We start from the raw sequence: 12,533 nt of genomic DNA, 5'->3' as shown, positions 1-12,533 counted from the left end.
AGAGAGAGAGAGAGAGAGAGAGAGAGAGAGAGAGAAAGAGAGAGAGAGAGAGAGCTTCTTTACTTCTACTTCTACTTCTTCTACAAAGTACCCAAGGTAAGTATATACAAACATGTTTCAGAATCTACTCGGTATGCCGCAGTGACTTCTGACCCAGGACTGCGAACATCCATGTATACACAAACAGAACGTGGCTCAACACTCGCTTGACATGACGGAAAGAAGATACACAAGAAGAGAATTTTGCTCTCACTCATGCTGCTGCAACGGTGCTTCGAACTTCTCCATCTCCTAGTACTGCAGCGCGAAGCTGCAGCACAGCAATAAGTTCAAGAATGAATTCTTGCAAGACCACGACGTTTGTTAACACGTGGTTGAGGCTTGCCGTGCGAGGCTGTGAAGCTTTGTTCTCGGCTTCATCCATCATCCCTGACACATTGTCATCGGGTTGGGAGAAGGTGATGACTTGCATCAGAACATCTGTAGTCGAAGGCGTTTCGGGCGGGGGAGGTTTGAAAAACGAGCCGGAAGGAGGTGATGTACTGGAATTGTTCATCGGCCTCGCCTGAGAAGTCGTTCTAGAAGCAATCGGCGATGTGGCGGAGCTTTCACGTGCAGAATGTGGTGTCGATGCATTGGTCGCCGCCTTGTTTTCATCCGTTCGTCCACGACCGAGCATCGAAGAGCGACTGGAGTCTCTGCTGCTCAGGGCTCGTTGACTGTTCAGCACTTGTAACATTGCACGTCGTGGAACAGGACTACCCATCGCTGATGAAGGCTCGCTTAGAACAGTGGTGTCGTGACCAGATGCTTGCAGCATGACCTTTCTCCCTGCAATGAGTTGATCGAGATTGGGAATCGTGGCTCGTACTCCATCGAGCTCCTGAGCTAGAACTCCGAGCTCCCTGTGCAGCTGAGGTGCAGCCTCGGAAGTCCAGGCGGGCATTTGGATGCCTTTTGCCAAAGCATCCCACGCCTCCTGCTCTTCGCTGTCAAAATATTCTTGCCAGCTTCGTCTCGGGCCCAGAGTATCGTTAAGCTGATACAATGCAGGCTCAACAGCAACCCACGAGTCCAGACGCAGCTCCACGCAATGAAAGACGGCAATGATGGTCTGAGTGAGCTCGAGATTGACATCGATACTATTGGAGAAGAATGTGCGCAGAAGGTTGAGCATAGTTTGCATGAGCGGGTCTTCCAATGCCAATTGATAGCTACCCACCACTTTCATCTCGTCGGCCGCAGTCGATTGGGCTGGCAGGAGAGGTACTTGTGACTCGATGCGACTGCGCATGTCTTCACAAAGCCGGCCGTATGCGTCGTCGAGATCATAGTGCCGATGCAGATCTGAGGCAAGCTGACCATACTTGTCGATTTCGAGTTCAAGCGCGCCAACTGTGCGACCAATGGCGGTCGGTTTAGACTTGCGCGTCTTGAGCAAATGCCCAATCGCATATTGCTTCTGTCTGAAGATCAACGTCGAGGCAAGCTTCAGTGCAGCATAGACACTCTGGCCGTTTTGTGAAGCCACGTTATTGGTGATGAGGTCGACTAAATTGAACAATGCCGGCTCAACAGCATCGTCGGGATTGGGCGGCGCACTCAGAAGCAACAAACTCTGCCGTTTTCTGATCGTACTTGGCGAATCGGGTGCGCCACTGGAGCGGCCGGCCTTTTGAGGCGTGGAGGGCACAGTGCTGCTTTCGTCTTCTGCTATTGCGAGGAGATATCGGAGTATCATGTCGATGAGATCTGGATACTCCAGTGACTCCAGCATTGCAGTCATGTATGTGAGTACAGCGATGGAGCTACCAGCATCGGTATCGCTCGATTGCAAGAGAGATGGGTACAGTAATTGCTGCAGAAAGAGGATCTGGAAGTGGTCCAGCAGCGTTCGCTTCACATCTTCACTGCGGCAATGGTCCAGCACGTCTTGCCAGAAAGCCAAGTACGAGAGGAAGGTGGCCATGTGGGATTTGTGCCGATCAGAAAAGGCAGACTCAGCTGTGGCGCGTGGGTGCGTCGTTGCATAGTCGCTCATAGCGAGCACGGCAGGCAATTCGGCATCAGCATGCAAGATGCTCAACTCTCGACTGAGCTGGCTATACAGAGCTCCCAGGCCTGATGCCATCAGCGTCGGCAAGTCGCTGCTAATGACCCATTCTTCCAATTCCCGGGAGCGTCCTGTCGCTTCGAATACGTATAGCAGACCAGTCCGCGCAAAGTCGCCAATTCGACCTTCGTGATGCACTCGGTCAATGAGGAGATAGCACAGCGGGAAGTCATCCTTCTGCGTGATGCCCACAAAGCTGCTCTTCTTCTCTTGGACAACGACTTGCTCCTGGTCCGGCTTGACGGTGCTGCGAAACCACACTGGCAGGATGTCTGGCTGCAGACGGATCTTGGCCGCAATGGTGAACAGCAGTTCCAGTATCTCCGTCTCCGTGTCCACATCGATCAGGTACTCGCCGCTGTCGACGACCTTGCGGACCAGCAGCATCAGGCTTCGGGCAAAGTTGCCGTTGGCCAAAAAGTCCTCCTCCTCGCTGTCCACCAAGGCGGCAAAGGCGGCCACGGCGGCGCGTATGATGGGCTCATAATGACTTACTGTAGCCACGCGACAGACGGCATTATAGATGCGGTTCTTAGCCGCGAACTGGAAGCAGATATGGGGCACCGGCGCTCGCGACTCCTCGCGCAGCAGCGTAGCAAGGCGCTCCAGATGCGTGTGCAGCTGCTTTAGCAGCGGAGCCTCCGACTCCAACGTGCGCGGTCGATCGCAGAGCTCGAGGATGTTGTTATACACGCGTCTGAAGCGTGCCAGGCGCGTCTGAGGGTCATTGGCGGGCGGTTTCGAGGGCTTCTTGGGCGTATTGGCACTTCCTAGCAGGCGGCTCCAGAAGTCCATCTCTGTCCATATCAGCAGAGCCTCGTCTCATTGTCTGATCCCCCCATCAATGCCCCGTGGCTTGTCCATCCTGCTCTCTGCCCGTGGTGGCATCGAGCTTCCAGTGCCAAGCGTCTGGCCACGGGGGATCAAGGGACCCGAGCTTGTTGGTGATTGGCTAGAACTACAGTAACCGAAAGGTGGGCTGATGATGACTGAGACTTCCTCCCTCCTCCTCCTCCCTCCACCTACCACCACATCTCCCGTTCACTTCCGCCCTCCAGCTTCCAACTGATACATTATCATACGGGCCAACCACGTGCTCGTCACTCGCTCTCAAGACGACGCCCTCCTCACGCAACGAGGAAGCAAAGTCTCCGCCTGGAAGAGGACTGATGGCTGCCTGGGATAGGTGCCTGGCAGCCCCAAGAGGCGCTTTTTTTCAGCAATATGCAGTCACTTGAATCGCGCCTACGTATACCAGGCACTCGAGAAAGTGAATAATCAGTACTAGGAATCTACCCTCAAACCTACCGAACCAACAGGGACTACCACCGTACGCCGGATACATTGCATGAAGCAGTATTACTGAAGGCAAAAGGCACCATCCTCCGTCCGCATCTCTCAATGGAGCTTACCGGTCCTATGAGTTGAGACTCGCGGCCTCTATCCCAAAAAGGCCCCTCTGCCGAGACGCATGTTTCTCTCCGGCCCCGAAAAGGGTCCTGCATCCTGTGACAGTTCCTCCCACGCCACGCGTAATCTGGACCGCAGCACATCTCGGCGCGGGGAAGGCTTCCGTTCCATAGGATTACCACATGTCGAAGACAGTGCGGAGGTCAGGTACTTACTGCACGCGCTGTAACTGCCAAGTCTTGTTCCATCACATTACGCTCTGACAAGAGCCACAAGAAGCAGACTCCCTGCAATTTGGTCATCGCTTGGGAGATACCAAGCGAGCGGCCCAGGCAATGTATGCGTAAAGGTAGCCTAGGAAATGCGATTATTTCGGCCGCCGCGTCGTGGAGTACTGCGATAGGACCAAAGCTGGAGTCGAGGCATTTGAGGCAACAACATGTCTTCTGCTGCCTGGCAGCCACTTATGGCACGGATGCATCTCTACAACGTCGGGTGCTAGTGCTGCAGGTCACAAACACGATCGCGATGAATCCTCTCGCATTGCTCCAAGTCATTGCGCAGTCACTGTGTCGATGAATTCTCTCCTGCAGACCACGGCAGTGCGTGTCTACACAAGACTGGTGTCTTCAGTATCTCACTCGGCCGTTTCTAGGGAATAGATCGTATCTCACTCAGCCGTTTCTAGGGAATAGATGCTCTTCTCGGGATGCCGTTTGCAGAAGAGTGACCCGCCACAATACAGTGGTAGCACTCGAAGGATCTGGCTCATGAGGCGTCAAAATCGTGAATCCTGACGAAGCTCGGCTTCATGGATCGAGGAGATACGGCCGATACATTCTCTACGGGGTCTTTACCATGCTATGGACTCTCACAATCAACTCAGTGTGCCTATTCTTGGTGCAGTAGTTTTCCAGGGCGCATTCCACAAACCCGGACGGTTGGGATCCTCATAACCCGGAAGGACGATGTGAACGGTATACAAGACATTGAGTTGAGGTGAGTTGCCTTGTGCTCGAGCGACCGTGTTCTCTGGTGCGTCGGAGTAGACTGCGGCTTTCTACTTTCAGACAAGGGCAGTGTCGAAGCACTTTCTATCGTCATGCACAGTCATTTGCCTTCTGGAGCATTTCGGCCAATATCGGTTCAGAGTGCATTCGGCAAGGCGACGAGTGAACGAGGTCACGTTGTGCCTGAAACAGTCCCAATTTGGCGTGGACAGACTGGGGCAGCAGACTCATGGTCACTTGTCATCTGCTCGAGGGGCTTTGGAGCCACCAATGAGTCGGGCGCAGGTTGCCTTGCGATTTGGTGGTCTCTGCAAGACTCTAGTACAAGGCAAGCGCCCTCATGTTGGTGAGCGTCTAGTACTTGCTTGTTATTGACAGCTACTCTATTGTGGCGTGCGTACAGGTATGTGCGGCCTCTTTTTGGTGCAGGACGCTGACATGTACCCGTGATGCGGCAAGTGATGTTCTTGTGCGGTTCTCAGCTCCGGTAGCACAGCACGTTACACATGAATGAAATCTGCGTCACCACATCTGAGCGTGTGTTGGTGGCCTCGCAGGGTTAGTGCTCAACATACAAAGGGGGTGTATGGTGCAATGAGCAGGGCGGCTTGAAGGCTCCACGTAGAAGATATTGGTCGATGTGTGTGTGTGTGTGTGTGTGGTGTGTGTGTGCGTGTATGCGTGTGGGGGTGTATCGTGATCACATAGTGTTTTTTTCAATAGTCTGGGATGGAAATTGCCATGCCATGCGAACCATTTTGCCTTGCTGATCTCAGGCGGGCTACGGCATGACATACCGATCGGTGGGGAGGGAGGAGGGGGTCTTTTACCAGTCGTGCGCGCATAAAGTAAGGCAACCCATCGCCTTCCATGGCGCCACACCGTCTCTAGGTATTTATCGAGTCTTTTTCCCATTGCGTCCTCTGCTTCTGCTTCTGCCTCTGCCTCTGCATACCTATCAATGCTCCCGGTCGCCGTGCCAGCAATCCATCGCAGCAGCAGACGACGTGTCACGGCAACTCGGCCACGTCCTCGAACTAGCGGCCCCGGCGGCTCCCGATGTCGAATACGCGCGCTGAATAATCACGAGGCTGGGACACGCACGGGCGATTGACTGGTTTGTAGAGCACTGTTGAGCACCGTGTGGGACATGGTCGCGATATTGAAGTCTTCAAGGGACGACTGCCAGCGCTTCGGAAGTAAGTCGCTATATATGTATTACACATATATATAGTCATAAAGTGTACGATTGGATGACTGCACCCGCGCGGGCGATTCGCTGACCAGGCGCCTAGAAACGGCCGCCAGCGGCGTGTCGCATGCGTTGCCAAAGCAGAAGAGGAAGACGACGACGACGACGGGAAGAAGAAGCAGCCGCAGCAACAGCAACAGCAACAGCAACAGCAACAACAGTAGCAGTAGCAGTAGCAGCAGCAGCAACATCTTCTGCGAGTCCAACGTCGTAACATAATATGAGCCACGGCACAGGCTGTCCACCGAGACTGCCCACCAGCCACTACCACCACACTCCTGCTCCAGCTGAAGCGCCTCCGTCCTCGGCCGCGGTCGGCCCACATCGGCTTAGAAGTATTCCAGATGGTGGCCATGGCGAGATTTGTAGACAGATGCTGCCTACTGCCACCACCGCCACCGACCAGGCGGCCATCTCGCAGTACGTACACCTGGCTGTCATTCCGATTCCGATTCTGCATCGCATCTGCAGACTGCTGCTGCCTTTGACGCCTTGACACTGCTCTATAAAAGCTGACTGAGAACTCACTCGTTCAGGCTACGCTTTTTCGGACCCGTCTGCGATTCTCCATCGTCGTCGGATGAGTCGATGAACGGTCATCCAGAGCACTTCACGCCGCACGAGTCGCCCGCGCAGGCCAACTCACCCGGCGGACCCGGCACCACTGCGGACGGCATCAGTCGTCTGTCCTTGGAGCACCGGCGCACTCTTTCGCGCGAGCACTTGGCGTGTCAGCAGCAGCAGCAGCAGCAGCGAGGCCGCCTCCGCCAGAATGACTATCCGCCCCTGGTGACAAAGCGGTCAGCCAGTTCGGAGCTGACCAAGCCGGGCGGTCGTCAATCTCCTCGTGTCGGTGGCAGTCCGCCCAAGAAGCCGGCCTACTATGCTCACGCTCACGCTCCCGCTCCCGCACACGCGCACGCGACGCGTAGCCGGGCTCCCCGACGCGGCTGTCTGGGAAGAATACCTTCTTCTCACAATGTCTCGGCAGGCGCGATGGACCTGCGAACTCCTGCCAAGTCCTCGCCTGCCGCGTGCGCAGATGTCAAGCTGCCTTCCCATCGAGACAGTGGGTATGACTCGCAGTTGCCTTCGCGTCAGAGCAGTGAACAGTGTCACGATGAGGGACATGCTGATGCTGGCGCGAACTTGAAGGCTTCCACCACCATCAACATTACCACCACCACCACCACCACCACCACCAACACTAACACCACCAACACCATCACCAACACCACCACATCCGCTCCACGACTATGCTCTACCAGTGCTGAGAGGCTGATGGCGCGACAGACGTCTACCACGGGGGAGAGATGGAACATCATCCTGCAGCCCGACTCATCCCCCATCTCGACCCCCCAGCTGGCTGCCGAAGTGCGCACCATCTATGCCGGTCTCGTGATGGTTGAGGCCAAGTGCATCAACATCGATGCTGCCCAGGCTGCAACTCCCAGCTCGCCATTGGGCCCGGAGCAGTGGCAAGCCTTGATTGGACTGCACCGCACGCTCTTATATGAACATCACGACTTCCTCATGGTGCGTATCGAGGACAATCCAAAAAAAAAAAGAAAAAAAAAAAACACTTTTGTATTCTGCTGCTAATGATGCTCCCAGGCCACCCAACATCCGTCGTCTACACCGTCTCTGCGCGGCCTCGCAAACAAGTACTGTATGCCGGCGCGTATGTGGAGGCACGGTATCCACGCCTTCCTCGAGGTGCTCCGACATCGACGTCCCGAATCCCAGGATTACATGCTTTCCTTTGTATACTTGGCCTACCAAATGATGGCTCTGCTGTTGGAGACTGTGCCCGGGTTTACCGACACGTGGATCGAATGCCTGGGGGATCTTGCCAGATATCGTATGGCCATCGAAGAAGAGAGAGAAGCGCATTCCACCTGGGGTGGCGTCGCTGCGCGTTGGTATACCATGGCTTCTGATCGACATCCATCTACTGGACGCCTGTATCATCACCTCGGAATTCTCGAAAGGCCCAGTTTGCGCAAATTCTGCTTATACGCCAAGTCTTTGACCTGTGTTCTGCCGTTTGCGAATGCTCGCGATTCGCTTGCAATCCTGTGCGCGCCTATCGTGCTGGATGAACAAACTATCCAGAGCAGCCAACAATCAGCAGAAGCGAGGATTGTGACATATCACGCTCTCGTAGTCTCAACTCGCGATTTGGATACTATTCAATCCGTCGGCCGAGGCTCATTGCAGCTGCTCACCGAACAACCTACGAAGCTGAGAGACTTTGGAGCCTACTTTGCCGCGACCAACATCGCCTTGTTGTTTGAAATGGGCGCAGCTACCAACGGCCTCTGGATGCTTTACAACACAGTTGTCAATCAAGCTACCCCAGGGACGCCTCCTCCACTCGGTGCAGGTGTTCATCCCGTCAATGCCACACTGGCCACAAGTACCCCAGAATCTGCCATCAGCCCGTACCTTCAGTCTACTAATGCCTACTTTGCGGATTCTTTCAATCTTATTGTTCGACAATATGATTCGCCCGAGTTCATACAGGATGCTCTTTCATTTGTGCACGTTAGCTTAGTCTGCCTGCACTCTCTGCACACACTCCGTACACGCCTCGGTCAAAGCCCACCACACACGCCACGCATTCCTTTCGACTTGGGCCAGTTGGATTTTGCTGCACTTGCTTCGTTCCTTACTACATTGGCTCAACATGACCCTATCACGGCTCGTATGTTGGAGTGTGCGCGTCAGGGAGTTTTCATGAGTTTGGAGCAACAAGAAAGTGCAAAGCCACTTTCGGAGGACTACATTATACGTGGACATATCTGGAGTCAATTCTACTTCGTGCCCGGATTCTTCGACTGCCAGAGTGAGGACGACGGAAGGGCGATTGAGACTGCAGACATGATGAAATCTCGAGCCGCAAGAGTGTTGTGGCTGGGTCTTTTCTTGGCATTTCACACGGATCATCTCAGCTACGATGTGAAGACGCAAATCTTCTCGGCTGCGACTGCAGATGCCTCAGTGTCTTCATCGGGGCAGTTGATGGAACAGGCACCTGATATAGCTCACCCTGCAGTGGTAGATCTAGCCAGCGTGCCTATCGATAGGAACTCCGTGCTGGTGGCGCCTGGCTCTGCTGGCACTACTTGTAGTGATGGTAGTGAGGATGGCTATACCATGATCAAGAAACCTTCTGTGTCGAGCGGAGAGTCGCAAACTTTGACGTAGACGTGAAGGCGAACGAATATCGGACCGGGCGTGAAGCAGTACGAGAAACAGGACATGAGCGCATTTCCAATCGTCGACGAGAATGGAGATTGGACAAGGGAATGCCATGGATTGGAGGAGTCATCCGGTACAAAATGGAGATATGCGAGACGATGATGACTATCAAAATTAATGACGATGGTGGGCGGGTTTGCTTTGTTTGTCTAGAGGAAAATTGAAAAGCGGGGTATAAATCAAACGGGCTCAGCGTACAGGCGCTGTCTGTATATATATATGATGCTGGATTACTTCCAGGTCGCTTTTAGGTTGTTGAGAGTCAAAAGTCACTACTCTCCTCGCTCTTGCTCTGTCCTGTATCAAAGGTCAGTCAAATCTCCCCCTCCCCCTCCTCCCCCTCCCCCTCCTCCTCCTCCTCCCTCCTCCCGTTCCTCCCACCAGCTCTCCCCGCCAGCATCAGCGTCCGCACCCGATACCTCTCCCAATCACTCATCATGCCCCCCTTCCCATCTCCATCTCCATTTCCATGCACATGGCCATTCTCAGGCAACGGTGGGACATCTTTTGTTGCAAAACCAAACGTGGACGTCACGTAGGCACCATCACCATCACCATCAGCACCACCACCACCACTACTGTCACTTCCTTTGGGAAGATCATCACTCGGGGAAAGGGGTGCTACTAAGATGATGTTTCCAGGGGCGTTGAGGCCTGGTCCGCCGTGTTTGAGGAAGAAGGAGGAGGAAGAGGAGGAGGAAGGGGGTTCGTCGGATCTTCTTCTTCTCCTTTTTCTGGTGGTATATTTGGGAGGGTTGGTTCTTGTTCTTTGGGGGGAGGTGGAGGTGGATTGTTGGGAGTGGTCTTTCTTTTCTTGGGTGGGAGGGGGGAGGAGGTCTTTGGGTTGGGCGTGATTGTTGTTGTTGTTGTTGGTGGTGGTGGTGGTGGTGGTGGGACTTGTCTTCTTGACGGAGAGTTTGCGTTTGATAAAGTCCATTGTAGCGAGTAAAACTTTTTTATTTCTTCCCTTCTTTCTCTCTTTTTTTTTAATTCTTCTTCTCTTTCTGCTGGATGTGGATATGGCGTTTGTACAATCCAATTTTTGTATACTTTGTAATATGGTATGTATATATGGAAACGAACATGAAAATATCAGCAAAGGGAGGTGAAAGATACCAGGTACAGGTATGGTCGTATGGAAGCTATCTATCTATTTTTATTACCTAGGTATCTCTACTGTTGTTCACTACGATTATACGGTAATACGAGCTGACGAATGCGTCATCGTACACATTATCGCTGTCGGAACGAGAAACGGGCTGAACCGCCGGCTGATGGTTTCCTTGGTAATTGCTTGTCTAGAGACAACAACGACAACGACAACAACAACAACAACAACAACAACAACAACAACAACAACAACAACAGCAGCAGCAACGATAAAATCAATTGTGTTTGTATGCAATCTGGCTACGTTTACTACTGGAACAACAGAAACTATATCCACTGCATCTGCCAAGACAGAGAGCGAACCATCAGCTCCCCCTATTCACCCTCAAGATCTTGCTCGGCGGCCGGGGACCATGTAGTCGACCCTCAACTGTATAGAGCGTAGCATTATTGCGTGCTTTAGAGCCCTCTCCACAGGCGGTCGATGGGCCAGCGTTCGACACCTTCCATCTGTGTCATCACGTTTAGCTCGTTGTATACATGAGTCCAAGGAGACGCTATAAGGTACGGTATTCGTGGATCGAGTACAGACTTACCTTTACTGTGTGCAGTTGGTCAATGGGGAGAGTATCGGATCCCTCACCATATCCGTTGTTGGGGTCCTCAGCAAAGTCTCTGACAGCAGCCCAATTTTTGCACTTGCGCGGAATTCTGAAGTCTCCAAATACCACGTGTGTCGATCGAAGAAATGGTTGCAATCTCATATCTGCCTTGCACAGGGTGTCTTGCCTGAGCACGTCGATGCAGTGTAATAGATGCATTTGGAGTTTGTCTTCATGACCCTCTGTGCCGATCCAAGCCACCGCACCGATGTTGCGATAGTACTGTACATTGAAGTAGAGACCCTGGCGTATAAAGTCGATGCAGTGAAGTTGATGCATCATCTGGAATGAAGCGGGGAATCCTTCATGACTGATACCTGGGTTGCCTTCAAAAGTAACAAAGGAATGCTTGGACTTGTCGAAACCAGAGTCTGCGCCGTACTTTTCTGGCACAATCAGAGTGGGCGCTGTCGAAAGTCAGAAAGAGCAGAAAGAGAGAGAGAGAGAGAGAGTGTGTGTGTGTGTGTGAAATAGTCCGTCGCAACCGTTTGCGATCGAGTATGTAACGCTCACCGTAAGCCCCGATATCCCACCATCGCTCTGCCGCCCAGTCTCCAAAGTCCTCGGGCGATGCGGTAAAGGCGTTGTATGCCTCGAATGGATTGTCTCTCGACATATGCAGGCTCCGATCAATTCCAGCGAGGAAGGCTGACTGTGGATCGTTGATATCCCATTCACTATACGTCTGGCGCGTGTACCACCAAACAGCTGCATGGGAACAAACGAGGATGCCAGCTAGGACATATGTTACCAGTCGCGATCGATCAGTTCTTGCTTGTTCTGCCACGAAGCCCTCTTGATCGCCTAGATTGGGTACAAAATTTTCCTCCCCCTCCTCCTTCTCCTCGTTCAAATCATAGTAACGATGAGGGTTGTCTTTTCCCAGCGCTTGAGAGAGGAGCTTTTTGAATTGTGGGATCATCATGGCTGCGACGAAAAAGTTGCCTGAAAGGAGAGCTCAATCGCTTTGAGTGGTAGAATAATTGGGGGAGGAGGGGAAAGTCTTTGGCGCAGTAGACGCGGGCGTTGACGATGGATTGTGGGAACAGGATCCTTTGCACCATGTGGCTACCCCATGGGGTATTCGGGCGATCGAAACTATCCAGTTCATGTTCGGCGAATCCTTCCTTTCTCTTCCCATGAGCGACCAACCGATGTTGATATGCGGGGCTCCAGGCACAGCTAGCGAGATCGCATCGATCGACGGAGAATAAGACGATATCGAGATGTGAAGTTGCAACATCCGTTGGACTGTTTGCTACCTACCTGGCTCCCTATTGTTCAACTCCATCCCTTGTCAATGCTTCCAAGAGCAGGGCACGCCACGATATGATCGCGTGGCATACGCATACCCGTCCATTGTGGGAAAGTACCCAAGTTTACCAACTCTTCTGCGCAGCCCTGACCATGCTCAGGCCGCTTCTGCGGGGTATCTATCCGTGCGCGCCCCGAATGCTTGTATACCTTACCCAATCGTGAACAGCCTTATGTAGTTCAGACCTGATGCAGAACAAGCGGCGTTTTATTCCTTTTTGTGCAGGTAACGCCGAACGATGGGTGCCACTCTGGTCTAGTGAAATTTTATCGTCGAGAGAGCTTCATATTATAAGATGGACATGGAACAGAGAGTACCACTCGTAGGAAGTTACCTGCAATGAATCATCTGTCGAGCTGTAGAACATCCTCACAACTCGGTGAAATCGACCTTCTAC

General features: G+C 53.1%; 6 protein-coding genes across 6 annotated transcripts; 2 read left to right on the top strand and 4 right to left on the bottom strand.

The window, feature by feature from the left end:
- Nucleotides 1–91: 91 nt before the first annotated feature.
- Nucleotides 92–2,908, bottom strand: SEPMUDRAFT_134768 (uncharacterized protein; the record flags this gene model as incomplete). The annotated part of the gene is made up of 1 exon (XM_016902661.1): nt 92–2,908. One exon carries the CDS (start codon nt 2,906–2,908, stop codon nt 254–256), a length of 2,655 nt encoding a protein of 884 aa, XP_016758516.1. The 3' UTR covers nt 92–253.
- Nucleotides 2,909–3,969: 1,061 nt separating this feature from the next.
- SEPMUDRAFT_134767 (uncharacterized protein) lies at nt 3,970–4,764 on the bottom strand (the record flags this gene model as incomplete). Its single annotated transcript, XM_016902660.1, has 2 exons — nt 3,970–4,579; nt 4,632–4,764. 2 exons carry the CDS (start codon nt 4,762–4,764, stop codon nt 4,401–4,403), a joined length of 312 nt encoding a protein of 103 aa, XP_016758515.1. The 3' UTR covers nt 3,970–4,400.
- A 39-nt stretch (nt 4,765–4,803) lies between these two features.
- SEPMUDRAFT_118948 (uncharacterized protein) lies at nt 4,804–5,949 on the top strand (the record flags this gene model as incomplete). The annotated part of the gene is made up of 3 exons (XM_016901466.1): nt 4,804–4,875; nt 5,659–5,732; nt 5,829–5,949. The coding sequence occupies 3 exons, from the start codon at nt 4,804–4,806 to the stop codon at nt 5,947–5,949; spliced, it is 267 nt and encodes an 88-aa protein (XP_016758514.1).
- A 1,117-nt stretch (nt 5,950–7,066) lies between these two features.
- On the top strand, nt 7,067–8,995 carry SEPMUDRAFT_48591 (uncharacterized protein; the record flags this gene model as incomplete). The annotated part of the gene is made up of 2 exons (XM_016909076.1): nt 7,067–7,321; nt 7,400–8,995. The coding sequence occupies 2 exons, from the start codon at nt 7,067–7,069 to the stop codon at nt 8,993–8,995; spliced, it is 1,851 nt and encodes a 616-aa protein (XP_016758513.1).
- Nucleotides 8,996–9,362: 367 nt separating this feature from the next.
- Nucleotides 9,363–9,986, bottom strand: SEPMUDRAFT_109710 (uncharacterized protein; the record flags this gene model as incomplete). The annotated part of the gene is made up of 1 exon (XM_016900798.1): nt 9,363–9,986. The coding sequence occupies one exon, from the start codon at nt 9,984–9,986 to the stop codon at nt 9,363–9,365; it is 624 nt and encodes a 207-aa protein (XP_016758512.1).
- Nucleotides 9,987–10,716: 730 nt separating this feature from the next.
- SEPMUDRAFT_49740 (uncharacterized protein) lies at nt 10,717–11,437 on the bottom strand (the record flags this gene model as incomplete). The annotated part of the gene is made up of 2 exons (XM_016909129.1): nt 10,717–11,228; nt 11,335–11,437. 2 exons carry the CDS (start codon nt 11,435–11,437, stop codon nt 10,717–10,719), a joined length of 615 nt encoding a protein of 204 aa, XP_016758511.1.
- Between the last annotated feature and the right edge of the window lie 1,096 nt (nt 11,438–12,533).

The sequence above is a fragment of the Sphaerulina musiva genome (assembly GCF_000320565.1).
Source record: "Sphaerulina musiva SO2202 unplaced genomic scaffold SEPMUscaffold_8, whole genome shotgun sequence".
Classification (NCBI taxonomy): Eukaryota; Fungi; Ascomycota; class Dothideomycetes; order Mycosphaerellales; family Mycosphaerellaceae; genus Sphaerulina; species Sphaerulina musiva.
The sequence above is the reverse complement of the archived record's forward strand: the minus strand, read 5'-3'. Positions and strand labels throughout refer to the sequence as shown.